This window comes from Aphelocoma coerulescens, chromosome 4 (assembly GCF_041296385.1).
Source record: "Aphelocoma coerulescens isolate FSJ_1873_10779 chromosome 4, UR_Acoe_1.0, whole genome shotgun sequence".
NCBI classification, from domain to species: Eukaryota; Metazoa; Chordata; class Aves; order Passeriformes; family Corvidae; genus Aphelocoma; species Aphelocoma coerulescens.
The window spans coordinates 54,271,803-54,296,956 of record NC_091017.1 but is presented as its reverse complement, the minus strand read 5'-3'; the positions used below and the strand labels follow the sequence as shown (position 1 = coordinate 54,296,956).

The window sequence follows — 25,154 nt, the reverse complement described above, 5'->3', positions numbered from 1 at the left end:
ATAGGATTTTACTTCCAAAATATTTTCACATTATTCACTAGCACTCTTTCTTCCTCTGTGTGTATCTTCTAGAAGGTAAATGGAGTATCAAAGAAATACAAGGGTGCATACTGTTAAATGGTAAGATTATGACTAAAACCATGAACTTGGAACCAGAAACCAGGAAATAAAATATCAGAAAGAAGAATTTTGGCTAAGAAACAGAGTGAGAAGAAGTGCCAAGGGTCAGAATTGAGAACAACCAGCAATTTATGAAGCTGAATAACAAAGCCAGAGCCTAGTAAAACTCCATATCATATATTTAGAGCTGAGATGCTGCTAGTGCTTGAGCTAGACAAACTATGGCCACTCAATGTCCAGAGATGAGGGTTAAATAAACTAGAAAATAACCAAAGGAATAAAGTTTTAGCCAGGGATTACATTATGCAACCACACATTGAGAGAGCTTCGTATGCCTGATTGCTAGAGCTGTGTCTACCCAGAATTTTATGTGGGTCACCAGCCTTCTGGGGACACTGCCTGTAGTAGCCTGGTGGCTTTTTGCACTTTGATTGCTCAGGAGTGCTTGTCAAGAGGCTGTCAGGAAAACCACTGAAGTAGACACTTGAGCTCAGATCTCAGTGACTTCTGATGGGACTGACTGACCTTTGTGCTTTTGAAAATCAATCCCTTGTTCTCTGCAAAGTGGTGGCTTCCCATGTGGTCTGTTATGCTTACAACTATGAGTATTTGGTGTTTTGTGACCTCTTTTCACTCATCATCACTTCACTTAATGTCATGGCAAAAGAAGGGTAATGTCTCTTTTTTTTGCAATTGTAACTAAAATGCTACCAGAGCAGAGGGTACGTGTTGGCCAAGGTCTTTTGTTACGCAACTGTATGCAGATCATCGTGAATTGCATCGTCCATCTAGTTCAGTGATGCAGCACCAAGGTCACTGGGCAGTTTTAAGCTAATGATATGGCCATAAGTCTAATAAATGTGCTTGGTAATCACAGCAAGCATATTGTCATTGTTGCAGATGTTATTCTTTCAAAAGAACTTGGCAAACAACTAAAACACAACCCTTGTGTTTGCTTTGACCTCTCCTAAGAACGCACCATCAGGAACATTGAGGAGATGAGATTGTTTTAGAAGACAAGTCATGGCCTACAGCTACAGAATTGGTACTCCTCATAGCACTCCTGCAGTTTGCTTAGAAAAAACAGGCCAGAGGCTAACTGAACATGAATCAGTGAAATTTTGACAGAGAGTAGATTTTGGAAAGGAACATATCCATGAGTGATACCAACACTCATTGTAGAGATCAATTTCTTATTACAATGATCTAGGCAGGTTGACATTAATTATGCAGTTGATTTTCTAGCCATTCTGCTACAGTAACTCATTAGGTGCTGATCCAGTAGCCTTTTGTTATCTTTCAGGAAACACATTAACCAGTAAATGCATTGTGTCACCATAAACTTTGTCATTATGTGCAGTGATTCCCCGCAGGGCTTATCAGCTGCTGCAATTGATGTTTCTTTGGAAGGATATACATCATTTCCTAGGCTAGGTCAACAGATTGTTGATGTTAAGCCCTGAAAAAGTGGCAATCTAGTGTTCAGAACTTGTTGCAGCTCTAGTGTCTTGCAACCTATCATATATATGGATATCTCTATTTTTACATAGGTATATCATATATTCTTATGTACATCATATATTCTTCTCTGTCAGGCATGAAGAAGCCCACAGCAGCCTGACCACTAAATATGCTCTTGACAATAAGGGAGAAAAAGGAAATTTAAAACAGGCACAATGAATTCTTGCTTCATTTATACTCATTATTGATAGGAATAAAGATGAGTAATTCAGCCTTACTGTAAAATTCACTTAAGATCATTCAGTGAACAGAAAATGCCGATATGTGAAGACGGCTGTTTAGCAAGGCACTGGAATAAAGTGGTGGCAAGAGAGGTCTAAGGCAAGACACAGAGCTGTCTTTCCTCATTCTCAAATGACATAAACAGCAGTCATGAAATGAGGTCACTGTTTTGTATATAAGCCCTCTGTGGCTTCTAAGCTAAAAAACTAGAAAAATATTACGCTTTACTAATGGAGCTTTTTCACCATGAAGCACAGCATGTGTCCAGTTCAATGTGTCAGCAGCTTTCTGCCCTCAATTCAGCTTACCAACAGTTAAACCATTCAAGGTCTATATTAAAACCTATTAGGGATGACATGTGACAAGACGATTTTTGATAAAGAGTGGAACTTTGGTGCTACAGAAGTGGCCAGGGAGACGAGGTCTCCGGATATAAACTGACATTTTGTCAGCAGCTGCTAGTCAGATATAAAACCATTTTATTGCCCTTGCACAGCCAGCCACATGCTATAGTTTCACTCAGAATATGTTCACTTCCATACCCTCCTGCATTTAGTTCCAACAAAACAGCAAAATGTTTCTATTACAGAAGAATGCTGCATGTTTGCTTCTGAAGGTGACCTTGAGTATGTGTGGCACACAAGAAGTGCAGTGGAAGGCAGGCAAACACTTTGCCTCCTGTTACAGTGGGGATTACTGTAACACGCATATATCAAAGCAGGAGGCCTGTGGAAAAGAAATATCTATGGACGGATTCTTGGTAGATGTTTCAGAGATGTTTATTTCTCCAGCCGCATGGCCGGGGCTCTGCTGAGGAACTGCTACAGTCACGGGACCCGAGGGTCCTTGCCCACGCAGGGGAACACAAACCAACCAAAGGGGAACGAGGCTGACCAGGGGCAGGGAAACCCCATGTCTCCCCTCAGGGCCCCTCTCCCAGGGCTACATGGCAGGGGGAGGAGACCCCAACATTTCACCCGTTTATTTTTAACAAAAGAGATGTAAAACTTAAGATTGAAAACAACAAGGACAGTTTCAAAACAAAACAAGCCACTCTCCTGAGTCTTTAAATGTCCAAACAAATTCTGGGGAACATCTTAGGGCTGACAGAAGGGAGACAGAACTCTCTGAGCATGCTTTGTGGGGAAACTGAGGCAGGAGAGGGTTTAATTTCTTCCCTCCCACTTTTCATCCCCCACTCGGAATTGGAAAGGGATTTTTGAGGAAACAATTGGCAAAGGTATGGTTTTGTAAGGGAAACCATGGATGAAAAAACGGATTGGGAATACACTGGGGGTAATAGGACATAGGGTAAAAGGGAAAGGTGGGATTAGGAAAGGGAGACTGTAGGGGGGCCTACAATGGAGATATTGTCTAACATGACTACGATTTTTTTTGCATATATACCGCCTTTTACAGGAACACCATCAGGCCCAGTGATCTGCGATGCTCGTAACCCTTTTTTACCTAGTACAATTTTGAATTCCACCACCTCTCCATCTCCCAAGCTTGGGATGCATTTTTCAGGGTTATTCTTTTTAACAGCAGTTCTATGCACGAATATGTCTTGATGGTTGTCACGCCTTGTTATAAAACCATAATTTTGTTTAACATTATACCATTTTACTATTTCTAAAATCTTAGCTGCAATGGTATTTTCCTTTTTCCAAGTGGCTGCTGTTTTCTGTCTTGCTGTGTCTTTGCTCTCTCTTTCGGTTGCTCCCGTGTGGGAATTGCCGGAGCCGCTTGTGCCTGCGCGCTCTTCCCGGGGTCGCATTCGGGGCCGTGTGGGCTGGGCCGGGCCACGCCGCTCCGTTCTCCGTGCGTCGCCTCCTCTGGTCGCAGCTGCGTTGCCACTGCCAGGCGCTGCATCTCGGCCGGGCCCCCGAGTGATGACTCCCCCGTGCCCCGCTCCAGCGCGCGTTTTGGCTGGGCACGGCTCCGCTCCGCCGCCACCGCTGCCAGCTGCTGCCCGCACGCCACCCCTCTTGGTCAGGTGTTCACGGGGCTCGCTCCACCACACACTGCGGGGGGGCCGGGCGGGCACCACTGGGATGCGCCGCTCCCGCCGCTCCCAGCTCCGCCACCGACACTGCGGCTCCGCCCGCACGCGGGAACTGCCTCACTGCTGCTCGCAGAGCGCTCGGTCCACATGGCCAAGGCCGCATGGTCCCTGAGGCATGCTTCCCTTTGCCAGGACACAGCTGACATTGCTCAACAGTCTCGGTAATTAAATAATATTCACGAAAATGTTCTTCCATTGGCATGTATTTTGACTCAAAATTTAACTGTGCCCGAACGGTATTTCAAAAGTCTTTGGTAATAATTAAATCCCAAGAAACATAGAAAAAGTCCTTAAACAACCATGCCAGGAAGTGTTTCAGTTCTTTTTGAGCTTGAATCAAGCTAAAATTTACAAATCGTTGTTCAAGAATCTTTTTAAGTTTAAGATAAATGTCCATACGCGGCTCTGAAAGCCAGGAGTCTTCCCATGGTTCCTCCATAGTTTAGATATGGAATAGCAAAACAAAACCAAGAAGAGGAATCCAAAGTTTCCAGGGTTTACTCACACAAATCAGTCGCTTAGGGATCGGGGATTGTTCTGCCCGCATTCTGCACCATTTGTTACAGCGGGGATTACTGTAACACACATAATCAAACCAGGAGTCCCGTGGAAAAGAAATATATATGTGGACAGATTCTTGCTAGATGTTTCAGAGATGTTTATTTCTCCAGCCGCATGGCCGGAGCTCTGCCGAGGAAGCCTCCTACACCTCTGCCATACTGCCTGTGTCCAACACTTATATCACCCTCTGAATTAAAAGAAAGGAGCTACGTAAGTGCCAATTTGTGTGTGAATGCACGTTCAGAACATTTCATGTGCATGCTATGAAGAACAAGAAACCAAAGACAGCTTAGAAAACGTCACTCCCCAAAATCATAATTATTTTTCCCTTTATGTGCTGAAGCTTATTTGTAAGTCTCATGAATTTTTTTAACTCTTTGGCATGGGAAGCATTAATTAAAAATCACTATGTGACCCATTACTATTTTATAATCCTCTCTTTTGCAAGTTGAAAGTAACAGTTTGCCAGGCTCGTATTTAAACAAGATATGAGGGAGCTCAATATGATGGCCCAGGCAAGAGAAAATACAGGAGAGCTAGATGGTGTCGGAAAGGCTTGTCCAGAGAGTCAGAACAAGAGTTTAATACCAAATACACACATTTTAAACTGATCTTAGATCAAAATAACATTTATTTTTGATGAACTAACAGTTTGTGATAGTGACCATAATATTTTTAGATTTAGAAAGCACACACCAGAATAACATGGTCAAAAGCATCACCATGGCTATCCTGACCTTCAGAAAGGAGAGCTGGGTAATAATGAGGAATCTTGTTTCAAAGAAACAGAAGGACATCTAAGACAGTTAAACCCTCTCAGTCAGCATAGAGAATCCTGAAGAACACCATACTGGGAGCACAGCACCAGCATGTACCACTTACTGGAAATCCCTTGGGAACAGGTAAAAGGAAATCGGGGCAGAAAAACAGTAAATCAAGGGAAGTTACTGGAATTAAGAATTTAGCATTCAAAATGATTAAGATGTCTCTCAGTGAAAAAAAGGAAGAAGTTACAAATTCTAAGATACTAAACATAAAACTATAATTAGACTACCATTTGCTTTGTAAAGGTTGTTGCAAAATTTCCAGGTGTTAATTTTCCCCATAAGTAATTTGACTTGTCTATGACATCAAAAGACGTGATGGCTTGATTCACTACTTCCCCTGCCATTCAGATCATGCAGATCAGGATGAGAATGAGCATAAAGTGCTGCAGAATAGAGCCATTTTATACTTGTTTTAGACAGTATGTATGATAATAGGAAGTGTAGGACAAAAATGGATCTAAATGTTTCTAAACCATCTTTTCTGAACTCTACAACTAGTGCAACCATATGAGTCTGTCCCCATTCCAACATGAGAATGCCATTAATGCCTGGTAAATCAAAGCGCCTGATTTTTACATCCATACCCTGCAGTCACTTGAGATGTTTATCTGTGCCTTATTACTGTCAGATTTACTCCCTGATACAGCAGGGCCAAATCTGTCACCTTTACTATTGCTGATCTTCTAAATTCACACAATTCCCACTTACATGCAACTAGATCCTGCCTAGTTACAGCCACAATTTGCTCCAGGGTCATGCCTCCAACTTGGCCTCTCTGTTCCTGTTTTTGTAGCCTTGCAGTAAAGAAATGGATTTTTTCCATAAATGAGTTGTGATTTTTTAAGAAATTGGCTAAGTATACATTATCCTTTGTTTAATTATCATGACCTCTACTCTGAACTAGTTCCATCAGAATTCAGTAAAATGAATTCCAGAATGGCTTGCATAAGAGTTCTTAAATAAAACCCCCCAAATATGACAGCAATGGAAAATATTTTTACCAAAGGCACTTTCAATTCAGAGAGTCACTAGCCTGAAGACAAACTGATCATCTAATTTACCTCTGACCTGAGAAGGATTAGGAACAGAATTACTTTTGTGTATTCTTGAGCAGTTTGCCATACTAAGCTTCTGCATAAGTGCTTGCAGTATCAGGAACCTCTGTCCCAGAATCACTGGCCCTCTGTCTAGGGACAGAAATACTTTGTAAATAATTCACCAAAGAGTTCAAAACAATCAATAAATTGAGGATTATCAAGATCATAGGAATATGCATCAAGAAGAAAGACTCTCTAAAACACTGAAGAAATAATCTGCTGCTGTTTATTTCCTTCACATTTCCATTTATTTCATCTATTTACTTTTTCTAGCTCTTTCTACAAATATCTTCATTTTCTCTTCCACTTCACACTTAGATTTTTTTCATGTTGTTACTGCACACATCTCCAATTTCTTTTGATGGCTCAATATTTCTAATATTATATTTTAAAATATCATCTTATGTTGGAGAATGGTTCGAGGATCAGGGACATGGATCATTGATAAAGGGTACAAATCAATAACAGAACTGTACAAGCAAAAGCCTGCACAAGAAAATGCCTCCATGAGAAAATGCCTGTGTGAGAAACAGGCCTGAGAACCAAAAGGGAGTTTTAAGGAGGTACAGTGCTGTGCTGATAAGATGTATTGACCATGAGAAGGGAGAAAGATCTTTGATCTCTCAAGTCAAAACATAAATAATAGAAGCTTGCCAAATGTAGTCTTTTATCTAACCCAATTATGTAGAAGAATGCGCTTTCGTAAGTTTAAACTAATTAAAGAACTGATAAGCATGTACTTTCACACTATGTAAGTGCCTCTGTATTGCTAATAAACGAAGCTTGCTTTATCAATCACATTGATTGTCTGCATGTCTTCCCCCGCCGAAAGTCAGCAATCTTATGCATCCTGTGCTTTATCGCCATTATATAAATGTTTTGTTCTCCTAAAACTAAAACCAGCAAACAGATTTTTGAGGGGCAGATAGAATTACGCAGGTTTGTATTTTGCCTGTTCCAATACAGTTCTGCCTTTCAGGAGACATTTTTAGGGGTTGTCTTTACTTTGTATGGTGTTTTCCTGCAGTTACAGCAGGCAGTGGTTTAGTGGCAGTTTTAAAATATAACGTTACTATGCATTAAAAACAGTACAATGGTGTTTTGGACAGCAACGCCTCTTAAAAAAAACCAGAAAAAACAAGAAAAGATGTCTGTGTTCCCTCTGTTGTACCAGCCTGTTCCTGGCCAATTCTTCAATATCCCAAAGCAGGGTCACTCATTCTTCTGTCACAAAAAACCCCCAAACCTAAACATATAAATTCTGGATATTAATTAGTAATTACATAAGATGACAAGCTGTTTTTTAAAAAACATATTCATATACATTTTTCACTTGATTTACTATGTCCATTAAATATTTACATAATTGCATTCCAGTTACTCTCTAGGATATATATAATATTATAAATACTCAGAACAGAATTTTTATTTTAATTACTATTTATTTCCTTTTTTCACTTTTACTACCTTCTCAATACAATTTCTTTTCTTTAAGCTGTAAGACTGTCAAAACACCATTATTTTGAGGCCATCTACCTGTTAGCTTGATTTTTTATTTCATTATCAGCCATTAGGAAAAAGACCAGTAAGTCATAGAATCTAACTTTGTTAATGGAACTTAATGCAACTGTAGGCAATCTGGAAATAAGTAAATAACCCCTTGCCCCTCCAACAACCATGAACAAACTGTAAGAAGACTACCAGAAAATACATCTCAGAAAACTGTTAGAAGTGCAAAAAGTCCATAAAGTAAAGCACATGGGTATGCAATCAGTAGCTGCTGTCCTTCCATAGCCAATGCAGAGGTAAAAATTTTGGAGGCTGACAAACTGCACCATCCAATAATAAATAGAGCTAACACAGTTCCTGGGATCCCCCTAGGAGAAAAAAAAACACAGAAGAAACATGATAGAGTCCACATATTATTAAATGTAGCATCAAATCTTACCAAACTCAAGTTCTTGTCTAGCAGCATGTTGTTGATAAGGTAACAACCACTGGAAGAACCAAGAACTAACTGACATAATGAAAGTCAAGCATGAGAGCAAATTAAAATTGCAACCATAAACAAAAAAGTAATTTGTTCAGCAAGGATAAAGGCTTCATCAGAAGTACTGCTAAAAGGACTATACATTTCCAAATAAATCTTCTGGGCCTCCAGCAGATGCAGCTGCTAAAGTTTAATATTAAATTTAGCCAAGTTCCTATTTAAGCCAAAATCATCTTATAGAAATTTTTAGGTTCAAAAATGACACAACAGACCTACTCTTCCATCAGGAAGCCTGATGATCTGGAGGGGTTGCATTTTTGTAACACCGAGAACAGATTTTAAGTGTGCCTTAGATTCTGAGGAGAGGCTCTGAAAGACTCACACCAGTGGGATGGGCAGAAAGGTCTCCCAGGAAAAAGCTTGACTGGCCTTTTAAGAAAGGAAGCACGCTGAGCACAAAGTAAGGAGTGGGAAAAGAACCACCAAGGAAAAATATTTTGCTCATGTTGGCATCCTTCTCTGCACACTGAAAGGACCATGACTTTCTGCCCTACCTCCTGGTGACTGCTGGGCCCTTTTGAAGTTACATTGTGCCACCTTTCTGGAGCAGGGAGGCCTGGAGAACTGATGATTATGGCACTATGGTTAAAACCCTGCTGAAATACTCCTGCAGATTACAGAGGGCTCACTATTAAACCCTGTGGGAACAAAATCTTGCCAATAAATAATGTTTCACATATGCTTTATTTGCACTCTATTTGCAGCCTGCTTCTGTAAAATGCATGAGATCATGTGAATAATACACTGCTGAAGTACATAATGAGATAGCTGCTTTACACACTTTTGCTGTGTCAGTCTCAAGGACTTTGAGAAAGAATAAACCTCTGCCACTCCTAAAGGCTTTCCTGGTACCCCACACTTCCAAAGCATCAGCATAACAGAACCAGAAGGGAAAAACAGACTGCATATACATAGGTAGGTCCTTTTATCAGAAATCATCTCCACAAATATCATTATTGCAACTAAGCCATGATGAATAAAGCCCTCCTTAGGTAATTTACTTAGTTTACTTAATGCAATCACATTACACAAAATAGTTTATTTCTTAGCAATCCAGTCACCAGGCCAATAAAGTACTTGGTGTTGTCAACTCTTGGGCCGTTGAAGGAGGAAGGAAAGAATCGATTTTATGGTGACTCCACACCTCATTGCAACTTCAACAAGTTAAAAATAAAACATTAAAGACCATGTGATTTCATATCCTCAGTTTAAGTGTTCTTTAAACCTATACAGTGGCATTCAGGGAAATTCCACTGGGCTTTGTAAAGCAAGTTCCTGGCCTCTTCTCCAAGTAGAGATGCTAAGTTACCTAAACAGTGAGCCAGAAATTCAGAGCTGGTATGGATGGCTCTTTGAGCAGGTACCCATGCTGGCAGAGGGATGGGATGCAATAGGAACATACTGTGCAATGACAATTTTCAGCTAGCATAATGACCCTTTAGGGGGCTATCACAATTTAGAGCTGTGGCTGCTCTGCCTTGCACTGAAGTCCAATGGCCTCTCATGGTTTGTTCCAGGACTGGCAGAGAGCAGGATGGAAAAGTGACATAAAAATCATATTGGAATAAAGAGGTAACGCTGTGCATTTACAAATTCAGTCCTCGATCTAACGATGCGTTACTGCCAAAAGGAATGGTTTGGCAGAGAGCTTGTGTCTGGCACATCCATGAGGGCCAAATCATTTAGCATGGGAGAAGAGCAAAAAGCAGATTTCATGCTTACAGTGACCAAGAGGACTGGGGCTGTACTGGTGTGAGATTGAGATGGAGGGACACACGTGAGTGGACCCTTTCCACTACTCTCTCTCTCACATCCTGCAGATGCTGTCACCAAATGGGTCCTTTACATCAGCTGGGTCTAATAATTTCTTTCTCCATTCTTACATTCATTTCCTTCACTGTTTAGTTAGGGAAGTAGCTTTACCACCCTGTTTGGGGATTTGATATTAAAGAATTGTTGTTGCTTTCTGCAGGAAAAAAGTCTATTGATGTTTCTCCCAGAAAGACGGCCTAATAAATTTGGGCTCACATGGGGTAACAGCATAAATGGGCACAAACAAATCTAGTTCCATGCAGGTTTGAGTAAGAAAAGTGGTTTTCTCCTCAGTACTATTTGGTACCCCAAATGTTCCATTTTTTTCTTTATTTAGTTATGAAAATTGAAAATTATTTGATTACTATGTATCTTTGTCATAGTGCATTATCTTATGTATATTTTTGGCGAAAAAAATTCAGATATTTCTTTGAACTTTGAAATAGAAATAATGTTTTTATAAATATTTTTTTTAAATCATGAATGTATTGCTCTTTCTTTTACCATTTAAAATAATTTTTTAAAATTAAAAATAATGAAATGTATGTTGGATTTAAAAGCTGCCACTTAATTTTAATAGCATGTTTGCAACAGTTAACCTTGGTACTTGCTATGTTCAAGCAGTTTCATACAGCAAACGAGAAAGGACTGCAGAATCCTGTCAATAGGTACTTAATGTTATCAATTTATTTTAGAAATAACAGTTTAATTTTTAAAAGGCTATCACACTTTAGTATTTATGGATTTTCAAAAGATGTGCTTTCTGAAAGTTCACAGCATTTTACAAATGTGTGGTGTGTGCTTGGGGATTCCTTGTACAGACAACAGTACCCTGCACAGTTGTAACAGCTGGTTTGGAATTCACCCCATCTGTCTTACAATTATGTATCTGCACATTTTATTAGTCTGGATTATTAAACAGGTTAATCAAGAAAATATGGGAAGTGTAGGAGAACAGAGAATAAACAGCTTCTTCAGTGTCACTATCATCCATCTTATCAGACAGCTCAGAAACACTTTAATACATGGAATATGGTCAGGTTAAGCCAACATAGCTCCACAGAAAAACGCAACAAGAATTGCCAAAACTTAATTCCACCACATAATTTCCTTAAAACAGAAAAAAAATATATACACATATGTAAGAATGCTGCTTTTCCAAAGAAAACAAACAAGGGCATTTTCTTGTTCATATGCTAAGTTCCATATGTTACCGATTGGAGAGTTAAAAATATGAGAGAACAAAAAAGACTAAGGAGGGAAACCATCATTAATAACATGTTAACAATGGGTAAAAGCACTGCTCAAGGCCTTCAGGCAATATCTAGGACTTGCTTGTACTTAGCTGTGTGTGAACAGGGAGATAAACACTGTGTCTCAAAGGGCTTACCAAAAAAAAGGGGAATGAAAGGCTTGCCAAAAAGTTTCCTATTCACAGAATATGACTGAACAACCCCCCACATGTGCACAGATACATACACCGCTACACATTTGGGTTTTCAAAGTATTCAGTTCTTTTCAGGTTTGCAATTGCACCACAACAATACCTCAGAATATACAACTTAAACACTTATTCTAATTCTCCACATATTACTTGGCTATTTCATTCTGTCCCACAGAAGTCAAGAGGAAAGAAAACATAAAGATGGGAGGTCTGATGCTATGAAAAGAAAAAGAAACAGGAGAACCAGCTATATAAACCCAAAGTTCAGCAGTTGCTTTCAAAATTGATACCTGAGTTTGGCCACTGTTGGCTCTGCAAAACAAAATCACATCTGAGGCTGCTGCAAAAATCAACAGCACTCTCAGTCCAAGTGGAAAGCAGTGAAATTAAAGACTCATATCAAAATGAATGTGTACCAGCCCTCTCAAATACAGTCCAGTTTAGTCTGTTTCCACCTATGAATACAAACTAAATGGTCTTAGAGTTTCAGAAGCAAAAATTCACTACATGACCATTTATAAAATGTTTTGCACAACACCAGCCATCTGAGTTACTGTTCTTCATAGGATTCCTGTTGCCACGGACTGGTACTTACTGCAGTGAGAAGACAACTGCAGAAGAGGACAGGATCACCATGGGCAGCAGGCAGTAGCCCAGGACACTTGCAACGCAGCCATGTGAGACTCCCGAGACGCTCATCAGGTTCAGCAGGGCATGCATGGCCAGGCACCCAATGGCGCTCATCCCGTACACGTAGCCAAAATGAACTTTTCCTGCCTGGAATAAATATGAGTAAGCGTGAGGTGTCGGAAGTGAGCAGTGATCACAAAGTGCTAGCAGAAGACAGAATTAGGTTTAGGTTTGTTACTTCTTCTTGTTGATACTGTCTCTCCGCTTCACCTACATCAGTTCAGTTGTGAACCACAGCTGATACTTTTGGGTGATTTTTGCATAAAAATAATTCCAAGGTGCAATTGAGAAAATGTGCTTGTCTCAAAGTTACAAGGCTGATTCTCAGTCTTGCTGTCATTGGGCTCTGAACACAAATGGAATTGGTTGGGAGACTTGGGAAAGTTTAACTGGCAACAAGCTAAGAAAAAATTATGGAAAGCACATTTTAAATTAAAGTCATTAAAAATCAGTTTAGTCTCAGGAAACATCTTTTTAATAAGTTTATATGGGGCTGTGGAAAGTGTCCTCAGTAATATGATGACCCAGGTTATCTGATATGCTTCACATTTTATTACAAACCTTCAGCTTTAAGCAGGTCTGCAAAAAATTAGTAAAATTTTGCTTAATCTATGCTGGTTTTCAGGGTAAATGTGACCATTCTTCCCCTCGACTACCATTAGAAAGGAACGTCTCTGTGCTTAGACCAATACAACATGTTCATTTCAACATAAAACTCAGTAGTAACTGTCAGCTTGTGTTCTTCTTTTGTTCTAATGAATGAAAAAATCCTAGATTTTTTTTCCTTCCAGTTTTTATTCCATTGTTTGAATTTATTGCCTATGAAAGGTACCAGCCTGGAGCCTGGACCTTGATGTTTTCTAATTTATACACAACGCTAGTAAAACAGGCAACTGTGGCCACAGCACCACCAATTCCTTCATCTCCTGCCATCATTTTCCAGGATCACCTCCAGGCATAAGGGCATTGTTCACTCCCCAAAATAAACAGTCACAAAAGACTGTTAAACATTTTTTTCTCTTTCTTCAAGCTGCTACCAAATTAAATACTGAATGTTGGCTATGCTATACTGTCATTTTCACATCTGTACATCAGAAAAAAATTCCTAAATCAGATATCTGTTCTTTTCTTGGAACTTTTTATCCTAATGATAGAATGCACTTGTGAAGGACAAAGTTCAGACCAGGAACTTAACCATTAACTCAGAACCATGGAGTAAATGTCTCAAATGAAGGGCCACTAGGCATTGCCTTCCTGACACATAACAAGGTATATGTACAGACATAAAACACAAGTGTGTTTGTTCATACACACATGCACACACACACATATATATATGTTGCACACACTTGTGGTGGCCGGTGAACCTACGTTACAAGGGATAGAGAGTTCTCTGTAAGACAAGACCCTAGGACGACAAGAACCTCCCCAGGTTAGGGTGACCAGAAACACTTCTCCCAGGATGCTTCTTCTCTTATGGTAACCTACCCCAGTTCTGTGTTCGCGGTTGGCTGTTGGCCCTTGCCCCTCACCACGCCCCCAGAGCTTCCCCATTGGTCCCCATTCCCTAGTCCTGCCTTTTCCCCACCCCCAGATAAAATCCTGAGTCCTCCATTGTTGTCCTTTGCCTCTGAACCTTTCACAGTGTGAAGGCAATAAATTCTCCTGTGGGAACCCATGCAAAGACCCTTCCTGCCTCTTTGCCATCGTCATTATTGCTGAAGCTATCCGTGTGTTTGTGCGTGCACGCGTGTGACTCCACAGAGCCGGAGAGGGACAGTAATACACACTATGTATTAAATATTGCATATGATAAACCATGTTAGACTCAAAACTAATAGATGGTCTCAGTTTCCTAATAATGCTGGGGCTTATGGTTGGATTCTGTTGTGATGGATTAGGTGGAAACATTGTTGAAACTTTTATCATGTTTTGGGATATTTGCTAGTTTATCTCCCATGATGACTAAGGAGGATTGAGAAGACTTCTGACTTTACTTATCCATACATTTTAGTGAAATCTGGGGGAAATAAATTTTGAGGACCCTTCTCTGCCCTCTCTTCCTGTATCCGTGTGTGTGGAAACTGATCACGGGATGCCAGCAGTATTTGAGCTGGACAGATGTGAAGGAACACTGTGGAGAAGGCCTTGCCTAGTGATGACACAGCTTGAAAGTCCTGACGCTGCAGGTTGGTGGCAGCTCACCAGCTCTCATTGGAGAGCAGTGCATGAATGTGAAAGGCAACCTGAGTTAATGAGACCTGACTTTACATCAGCAACACTATCCTGTCTGCAAATTGACCTGGCTCCCTGCAGAGCCCTTCTCTTGTCCCAGTCCTCAATGTTAAGTCAGGTACAGTCAGGTTGCCTATATCCTTCCATCATCCTGGCCTTTTCCCCATTACCGTCTTCCACCTAAGGAATAATCTATTCCTGAAACAACAGCATAAGAAATCTTCCTATTTAGGTACAGACTCCTTTGCTGGCATTTGCATACTAGTGGTATAAAATAATCAGGAAAAATTGCTTGAACAAATAAAATTAATGATAGCGAGAAATAGTGTGGGAAGGCAATAATAGCTCAGATGATTAGCAATTAGAATTTCAGTTATTAAAGATATGTAGTAAGTTTAACACCCACATTGTTTTGGGGCAGCCTTTGCTACAGTCCAACTAAATTTTGCCTCAAAAGAGATGCATCACCTACAAGCTATATTTTAGACTGTTTGTTTCAGTGTATTTAACTATTCTACATGGCACTACATATTAGCTTGGTTTAAGACTAAGAGACTCCTCAGCCAGAGATGAAGGGAGCACTAGCACCAGCAGCTAGTTGAGATCTCCACTTGGTGAAATGTTGGATTTGTGGTGCAAGGATATGAGAGAAGGAAAAAAAAAAGGCATCTGAACATGTTGGTTCCAATTTTAGTCTTACTTAACATATGTAAATATATTGACTCACACACACGGGAATACTCCCAGTTCACAGTGATGTAAGCAAAACCAGAATCAGGCTTGATTAGTCTGACAGGCTTTGATGAATGGAAAGAGCTAAATCTGTCCTGCAGAAGAAGCAAGGTTAGGAGAAAGTCAGACTTTGTGTGCTCGTTTGCATGTGCCTGGAGTGGGTACTACGACCTTTAGCTGAAGCAGATGGGGAAGTATGATTTCGTACAAATGACAGTGTAAAATGCAAAGCAGCTGAGACTTGGGCTTCTGCTAAATTTTGTGCTGCCGTTGTTTCTCTATCTGCAATGGAGCTGCCCAGTTTTACACTAACATGAGGAAGAACAAGTCCTGCTGCCAGACTAGCAGCCTTTTCCTCTTTTTCTCTGAAAGAACTGCTACCCTTTGAAGAATATCTTTGCATAATTTTCCATAGTTAAAAAGCTGAAACTAAAGAAAATGTATACATTATTTTTAGAAACAAGCTCTCAACCAAATTATGTTCCTGGTGCTATCAGAAGATACTTATTTAAGTACAGAAGGATATCATAGTTTACACAGCTGAAGAGACATGTTAATATTCAAATACATCTGAGATAAAATGGTAGCCTGAATTTCTAAGATAAACCCATAGACTTGCTTCTGCGAAGTTATGGAACAAAACCACTGGATTGTATCAGAGGTGTTCTGCTGCCCTGAAACTGGGGCATTGAAAATACTTGGTTTTCTAATGACACCTAAAATGCGTAATAGCCCAGAAAAAGTATGATAATTAAAGTAATTTATTTCAATAATAATAGTTTAATATTCATTATAATTGTTGGCTATTCAGGGAGAAAAGTGAACAGGAAACATTTTTTCCATTCTTTCTTTTAACTTGCTTTCCTTCCATTTTCTTGATGATAACTAATTCAACTTTCTCCTTTTACTACCCTCATACATTTATTTCTCCAGGTGGAAAATAGCCTGTCTTCTCTAGCTTTCCACCTTCTTTTCCTTTTATTCCCTTTCCTCCTGCCTCTTCCACCCTTTTAAAAGATTTTTATTTTTATAGGGACATAAATAATAATAGTCCTTGCCATTTATATTGCAGTTTGCACATTCAAGGTACTGCACTGACATTACAAATTGAGTAAGAACTTTCAAGAATCTTCTGATTCAGCACTATTTATCACAGAGGAAATGGAGAATTAGAGCCCCTTTCCTCTCACCTCCTAGCAGAGCAGTAAAGCCCTTCCCAGAATGGTCCCACCTTATCCCTGTCTGGTGAATTGCTGCCAGCAATCAGAGCTGTACTTCAGCAACACTGGAGAGCCCCTGTTGCCAGTGATATATAGATGAATCTGCAATTCTGTACAACCCTGTTAAACTTTCCTCCTGTAGGAAAGCCATATTCATAAAGAAGAAGGAGGTCAAATACAGGCTACTATAATGTGTTAAGCAGACAATGTAGAACAAAGAGTATAAAATAAGAAAGTACTAGAGAAATTTATAGGAAGGTATTGCAAATTTAAGGGGGAGGGAAGACTGTTTCCATTTCTTTTTTTTTCCCAATTATTCTGGCTGTATAGAGAGTTTTTTGGTTTTTTTTTTTTTTTAATGTATATGTATATCTAAAATAACATTGAAAGAAGATAATTTTAAAATAGCAGCAAGAGTGTTAGAAAAATGGGGCTGGCCTGCTATTCCTTTTTATTCCCTCCTTTAAAACCTGTTCAGAGCCTCTTCAGTTATATATGGCACAGATCTGTCCTTTGTTCCTATTAAATCCCACCCCAAAAATGGTGTGGTCTCTTCTTTCCACTGAAAGTAATACATCACTTTACCTGTGTCACCTTTACACTGCGTTTAAACTTTATGCAGGTACTTTCAAAGTAGGGAGAATTTTTAATATATAATCCCAGAAAAACTGGCAGCAAATGACTCATTTTATGCCAGTACTTCATCTTCTGCAACTTCACACTCATTATCACCTAGGCATTAGCTTGTTAGAAAAGAAATCCCTTAAGATTTCTACCACATCCTACCATCAGCAATGTTGCTCCAAGGGCCAAACAGAAAACCATGGGTCCAGTGAGGTCTGTCTCATTCATAATGCTGCCATCTGCAGGCTTCATTGGATTTAGAACTGTTAATGTTTTTTGCCATATATGCTCAAAATTGATCCCAAGTTCTGCAACAAGAAATTTCAGGATTTTGTTAATTGCTCCCAAGAAAACAACACTTTTACAAAAACCCCATTAGACACCACAAAACTACAAACAAATGCTTCAATGAAGATAATATTGTAGGATGACATATTCTGTAACAGGAACATAATGTCCCTGCTATATATCCAGTATATCTGAGAGTCAGCTTTGATTCTAAATTGGAATATTAATTTATTAAATCCAATTTTAGGCAGTGAAGCAAAAAATGCCCTCAGCACTTTTGAGTTAATATTTGTTTTTTCCTATATTTAAAACACATGTATCTAATGCCACACTAACTTAGATGTTGAAAAATACATTAATTAACAGTAACTGCAGAATTTAAGGTACTCTAGAACACTGAGGATGGAGATATATGCTTTAATTGTGGCAAATCTGACAAGAAATGTGTCTCAAATCCGAACTGCCAAAGGCACTTAAAAATGACATTTTTCCTTTCAAGGCAAGTTAATACTCCTTTGTACAGTGCTTTATGAGCTTGGGGTTTTGTGAGGGTTTTTTTTTTTTGCATTTAAAAAGTAATTAGTGAGACCCCTGGAAACAGAAAAAAATTCTTTCCCATTAAAGTTCATGGGAATTCTGCCATTAACTTTGCTAGGGCAAAGCTTTATCTTATAACTTCTGGAGAAACACTTAAGCTTGCACGAATAATCATCTTCCCTGATTCTCCAGTAAGGGAAAATTCAGGTTCAGATTTGCTGCCAGAGTGACTGACACTGACAATGTGTTAGATCTGTTTGGAAAGCCAAGTCTTTATCTTGTTCCACCTCTCCATCATCTTGAGTTCAGCCAAAACACTGCATATATAAAGCTATTCTGCATTAAAATGTATGCTTTTGGTCAGATTTATGTGGTACACAGATAGGAATATCTCTGAAGCCTTGCAGATCACAAGCAGTTGTATTACAGCATCCTTTTCCCAGGGTGAACTGCATGGGAAGTTAAATGGTCTTAGAGGTAGGGATCTAGCAGTCACCTATAGCAAACAGAGTGATCTTGCTGGCTTTAAGGCAGTAGTAGTCCCTTTTAAGTAGCAAAAACTCCAGTTGCCTTCCAGTATGCCAAACTAGCAGGCTGAATATGCTCCTTTAACATTACACTGAAATAATTACAGACAAATTCTCCATTTTTTTTCTAATGTAGCATAGGTATTTTGCAAGCGACAAAATCAGCCACTAGCATTAGAATGGTCAATCATCATGAAGAAAGACATTGCTCAGATGGTTAAATGATCAACTAATTGAAACTGAAGGCAGCTTTCTCAATTCCTTTCCCACTGAAACAAGCAACTTAGCACCTGCAAATTACTAAATTTATTACTAGGTATGCAGAAAAGATGATTACCCATCTTTATTAATTATAGATTTTCCAATATGTATGCAGGAGAAACACAGTGGGAAAAAATGTTGGAAACGTGAATGCAAAACCTGTTGTATTGCTGCCATCTCGTGGTGGCACAGTATATCTGCTCTGCGCCATAAGGCTGGCTCAATCCACGGCGAATTCCGAGAAAATGTAGCTTTGGGGGCCAGGAGCTGCTGGCTGAAGCTCACATAGTGAGGCTGGGCAGCTCTGCTGCAGTTTCTCTGGTGAGTTCCACTAGCTGGCAAAGAAAAGTTAGAGGCACCCCAGCAATCGCGCACGTCGTCTGTGGGATTATTTTTACCTTCTAGCAAAGGAGGTTCCTCGTCAAATCCGTCAGCGTAATCAAGCTGAGAAAGAGTGTGGGGACTGTGCGTTGGCTGCAAAATATGACCCGTGTAGCCCTGAGGGGACAGAAGCATGTCTGATGGGACAAATGCTCCGGCTGGAGGTTGCTTTTCTGTCTGGCTCCTAAGACAAGAAGCAAAGCACAGCAAAACTCCTAACTACAATGAGAAACATCTTAGAGCTACCCACAACGTCCCACCGACTTTTCACCTATTTTTAGTTTGGGGAAAGCGGAAATTTTCCGGGTACAATCCTCGCTGTGGGCAATGATTGCTGAGCTGCTGACCGTGCCTTTGCTGCCCTTCCCTGTAAATCCCTCTGCACCCAGGCAGAGCTCCTTGCCAGCCTGCCAAGCACCCTGCAGCCCAGCGCACCCACTTCCATGCCCACCCAGCACAGACAGCCACACAGTACAGGAACCCAGGCTGGATGAGGGGGAAAGGGAATTTAGGAGCTGTGAGGGCACCCACTGATTCAGGCACTTCTGATTTTTTTGCCCAGCAGCCTGGTGGGACTCCTCAGATACGTCCATACTGCTAATGAAAGAACCACATATTTAGATTTTTTCCTTGAATCTGAGAAGGATCCTAAAGAATTTCTTGCAATATGCATCCTAAATTTCACATTAATAACATGAAGCTCAAGTTACTCCTATTAGGTAAGCAACCTGTAACACCTATACTAATAAAAGTAGCACGAAATCAAATCCTTTTAAAAAGAAAAGTTCAATTATAATCATTCTACCTTTCAGAAGGTCTAGATGATGTCTTGAACCTCTTTCCTGCTCCTGCAAGCCCCAAAGCTAGCCCTGAAGCCATCATCTGCTGAAGAGGGAAGCTGAAACAACACCCGTACTTACTTTCTGCTTTCACAGAGGTTTTTGTCTGAGCCATAGCTGTTGCAACCTTCTTCCTGGTCGTCTATAGTATAATTAGACTGGTAAAAGTCGAAGTGAAACTGCTCAAAATTTGACATTCTGGTTGGAAAAATGATTGCAAATATCAGTAAATAGCCTTTGCAACAAGCCTAAACCTATGTTTTAAACTGTCCTAAACTTAAGCTAAAATAGCAAACTGTAAAGCCACAAGCTCAAAAGAATCTTTCGGTAGAAGGTCATGATAATTTGCAAGTGAAAAAAAAAAGACCTTTTACTTTCTTTAGCTGTAACACAAGGAGTTAATCAGCTCTTACTGTAAATTACAGTATATTGATTTACAAGTGGTATACAAGACTTCCTTTCTTGTTACTGTTACCAAAATAATTTAATTTTATATATATATATATATATACACACATAAACTATTGTTTTAAACAGTTCATTTTCCTACTTTTAATTAAAAAGAAAAAGTGACCATATCTCAGTGTTTAGAAATTAAGGTTTTAGGAAGTATTTTGGATTTCAAAACCAATTACTATTTACAGTTATTTATGTTTCGCAATATTACATATGACTCTCATAAAACAATAGAAAAAAAAAATTGTTCACAAAATTTGTGATTTCTGTTCAAGGACACAGCTATAGCTGGCACATCATTAGTACCTGAGAAACATTCTCACTGGCTAGCAACATGACTGGTAAAAGACAGCAGACTGGATGATTGAATTGGATTGCTGATTGGATGATTTCTTGGTGAAAGAAAACATTTTAAAGCATATCTTTCCTTCCTACTGCATGTGTTTCACCACTTGGCTAGCACTTAGGTAGTTAAACCCTTAAAACCCACAGAGGAGTTACATAACCTGGCTGATAACCATATCCATATAAAATTTACTTAGATTTTTATGTGAGATATTAATCTCTCCTAACATTTCCCATTTTTTTCACTTTTGTCCTCATTTCCAGCTTTCCAAATGCCATTGGCAAAATATGCTTTGGACCTCACAGTTATTCTCAGAGTTATCTCAATATTTATCAAGCCCACTCTGCTTATGGGAAATATCTTTGCAATTCTCTTTGTAAGATAAAAGTGATAAAGATTAGTATTTCATCAGGGACCTTGAAATGCTGCATATTAGAGTTCCTGATTTTTTTCCCGTTATCAGACTAATCTTTGGGGGCCTATTTCCTTATTTTACCTAGAGTTCAAAGTAGAAATTATTCTTATATTATTTTCTTAACTGCTGATCAATTATGCAGATTTCCCAAATTTAGAAGAGAAATAATTTTTACATGTTAAATATGAAGTAATATAAATTAATTGTACCAAGCTATTTCCTGTGGCTTTGTTTGGAACTGCACACCACTTAGGCATTCGTTCAATGAAGATTTCACATGGAGTATGTTTTAAGAAACTTTAGTTGGTAGCTCTACCTCAATAGTTCAATTCCAGTAAGTATTTAACATCCTTTGCTGTCACTATACAGAATAAAATAATTGCTTAACCAGGTATGGTTAACTCTGTATGACAGAGTTCAGAAGAGATAAATTTCTTTTCTGAAAGAATTTGGAGTTAAGGTTACTTACTTTTTAAGGTATCGGATGAAAACTCCAGTCTGTTGAACTTACATGTTGGAGAAGACCTAAAATACCCTCTTGCTTCAACAGGGATGAGCTTAGTGCTATTTATATGATTCTAAATTTGATATTTGAACAGATGCACATGAAGGAAAAAAAAACTCACAACCTGTCAATATCAGGGCCAGCATTTAACAAGAGCTAACAACAATGGGCAGAGACGGGTAGGAACCTTCGAGGAAAAATGAACAAAATGAACAAATATTGTTCCATATATTACAACTCAGTAATCTAGATTTCTTCTTAAGCAGGTATTTATGAAGATCTTGGTGGAGCTCTCATTATCTGAGCTGTTAGACACTAAAAAGTTTTAACTATGTGTTAACAATACGCGTTGAATTAGTGGGGTGAATACACTTACGTGAGGGTGTGTTTCCAGCACACAGAGCCCTAGAACTGCTGTGGGATGCTCCCTGGGAACACTGCACCAGAGTGAGGGAGGGAGGGAGGGAGGCACTGCTGGGCCAGTTTCCCATTAAGCACTTGGGCAGTTAAAGTTAAGGAATGTGACATTAAATGATATGTATTATCAGGTAATAAATCTATGCCTCAGGTGCATATTCAATCCTGTGATGTTGAAGGCCAAATAATTCCATTTCATTAGCAGAATAATGATGCACTGTTAGCATGTGACCGACAATGCTATGGAACAGTTATAATATAGGCACATTTTCAAATAACTTAAAATGAAGTTTACCAAGTTTTTGCTAAGTAAGTATGTCCAAGAAGGAGTCCAGAAATAAAGAATGGTGAGAAGCAAAAAGTGTAACATTCGATTCTGCAAATTACGGGTAATCTAACTATGGTATTTATCACAGCTATTGTCAAGTCTCCCTCACATCCTGCTATTTCTAGAGTAACAGTTCATGCTGCTACATTCACCAAGGTGAATTTTCATTTTCAACTCTTAGCAAACTGCTAATCTCTGTAATGTCTAATCATTTCAGTTTAGATAATACGGTTTCATCTTGTTTATGCCAAATCAGTGGGGGCAGTGATACAGGATTAACTTCTGTCCCTCAGGAAGGTAATTAAAAAAGTTCTTTTTAGGAACAGAAAGATCCTGATTTGCTAGGGTTTTGCCTGTTTATTTAAATCATAGAAGTGATTTGATTGTTTTTGCTACTTTCTGTTAGAAAAAGTTTTATATATATATATATATACACATATAAAAAATATATATAACATGTATATATAATTACTGCATACAAATATATATACATCTAAACAAAAACTGGGAATAACTATCAGACAAAACACTTCAGAGAAGAAATTTAAATAGAAAAAAATACAATGAATAGTAGTGGAACGTGGTTGAATAATACTTTAATAGTCATTTAATATACTACAGTTAGACAAGAAAGCCACCTGTAAATTAAGAAGAGAAAAAAATGGAACTTAAAATTGAGCCATATATATTTTCCTCCTTATATAAAATTACTGTCTACCTTATGATACATATTATACATAAATTATTCATACATATTACATTAATGTATCCCTGTGTATATACACATATAAATGGACTCATAAAATACAAAAATTAAAAATAGTATTAGTTGTAAATGAGAAGTAGATGATTATGAAATTAAAAGAGGTTAAGTTTAAGTAGTTAATCGGAAAGTGGCTGATAGAAATGAGGACTGCCCAAGTGCATTAAAAGCAGACAAAAGCATACTACTACTGCCATGCTCCTATCAGACATAAAAATATCAATAAAACAAAAAGACGGATGCATTCAATTACAAATGCTAAAATCACCATTTTGAAATTCTGCATCTAAAAGTTTTAGAACAAATGGTTAAAAACTTTCTATGCTGTTGAGTAACAAAACAACAGGAAAGTTTGGGAAGATCAAAACGAAGTAAATATGCTATCTTGTAAAAGGTTAAGTAAGATGCCTCAAGTAATTATTGGCCTGTCCCCATGAGATTGATCCTAGCAAATTATGGGCTCAGATAATAACTACCTGCATTGATGAATCCAATCAACATGGGCTTTTGGAAACTAGCTCATTTCAAACTAATTTATTTCCTAACAAGATTTGTAGGTGGGAAAGGTAACCACCGATGACCCATATTTATACAAGGCCTTTTACTTTATTTTGGTTCAATAAATATATAACCTTCACTGCTTAATGTGACAGTCATTGTACTGATTAAATAAGTGCTATCTGCTGTGTCTGGAATGTAATTGTGAAAGAGGGGGGGATTTCCACTGATGCCTTACAGGGCAGAAGCTTTGCAATCTAGCAGACACTACAGGTACGTTAAAGGCACCTGATGTTCAGTCCATCACTGAGAGACCACCTAGACAAGGCTGTCACAGATGCATGACTTAAAGGAAAAAGAAATTATTTCCCTTGAAGGCTTTAGAACAGAGTTGGAATACAACCTTACTTTCTTTGAATGGCAGGTACAGAGGATGCTAGTGATATATGGGGAAGATAGTTCGGATGAGATCTAATCCTCAGAATGAAAATGAGAATTGAAGCTGGTGAATACAAAAAAGATGAAGACAAGTAATGAAAAATGTGAGAATTTTTACAAGAAATTCAAAACTTTTCCTTGAAGCTAACTCCTAGGCTTGCATTTACCTACTTTTTTCCCATCTTTCCTGAGAAGGAAAATAGATGAGGGAAAAAATGAAATGTCATCAGTTTTCATAAGATTACTTTTTCATTTTCTGCTATTTTTTTGTATTAAATGGGATGATACTTAAACTTTTTGAAACTTTCAGGTGAACATTCTTTTGGAAAAAAAAATAGCACTAAATGAGATTAAATGGGAAAAGATAGAAAAGACTACTGAATATAAAAGAACTGATAGAAAAGAACTCTGGCTTTAGATTCAGCTATGTAACCCTACATTTATTACTCAAACTGACGAGTATGGCAAATCCATTATAATAATTAGTCAGTTATTCTATAGTTTTTTGAAATGTAAAAATTAATCACATTAAGGATTAATTCAGCAAGCTTTAATCTTAACTACTTACATTTACAGGCCCCATTAATAACTTTGTAAGTGGACATTATTAAAATGTGGTCCTAAAGAAGAGAGAAAAATTTAATTGCAAAGAAATATACCATTTACTATGAAATAGGGTTTTTTTTTTTACCAAATTAATTACTTACATTATATAAAGTGGCTGCTAAATGAATTTTATGTCTCAGACACATCTATTGTAAGACCCGAATTCTCTTCTGTAACCGGTCTTCAGAGGGTAGGTGGGTAAGATGCAAATAAAAATGAAAAAAAGAGTGAAATTTAGAGCTTATTAGTGTTTTCTTTTTTATGGTGAATGAGTTTGTTAGACTTGAACAAACAAGTGAGAAGTTATGGCTTCCTGTATGAATGGTTGT

General features: G+C 38.6%; 1 protein-coding gene across 3 annotated transcripts; it reads right to left on the bottom strand.

Annotated features, from left to right (window-relative positions):
- Positions 1-7,829: 7,829 nt before the first annotated feature.
- YIPF7 (Yip1 domain family member 7) lies at positions 7,830-23,842 on the bottom strand. 3 transcript variants are annotated; one of them, XM_069012179.1, is made up of 7 exons: positions 23,760-23,824; positions 21,740-21,848; positions 20,135-20,251; positions 19,232-19,398; positions 17,383-17,528; positions 12,315-12,496; positions 7,830-8,290 (listed from the first exon to the last, which is right to left on the bottom strand). In XM_069012179.1, exons 3-7 carry the CDS (start codon positions 20,248-20,250, stop codon positions 8,128-8,130), a joined length of 774 nt encoding a protein of 257 aa, XP_068868280.1. In that variant the 5' UTR covers position 20,251; positions 21,740-21,848; positions 23,760-23,824; the 3' UTR covers positions 7,830-8,127. The 3 variants fall into 3 exon arrangements, with proteins under 3 accessions (XP_068868280.1, XP_068868281.1, XP_068868282.1); XM_069012180.1 differs by lacking the exon at positions 21,740-21,848 and having other exon boundaries at positions 23,760-23,842; XM_069012181.1 differs by lacking the exons at positions 20,135-20,251; positions 21,740-21,848; positions 23,760-23,824 and adding an exon at positions 20,020-20,095.
- Positions 23,843-25,154: the final 1,312 nt, after the last annotated feature.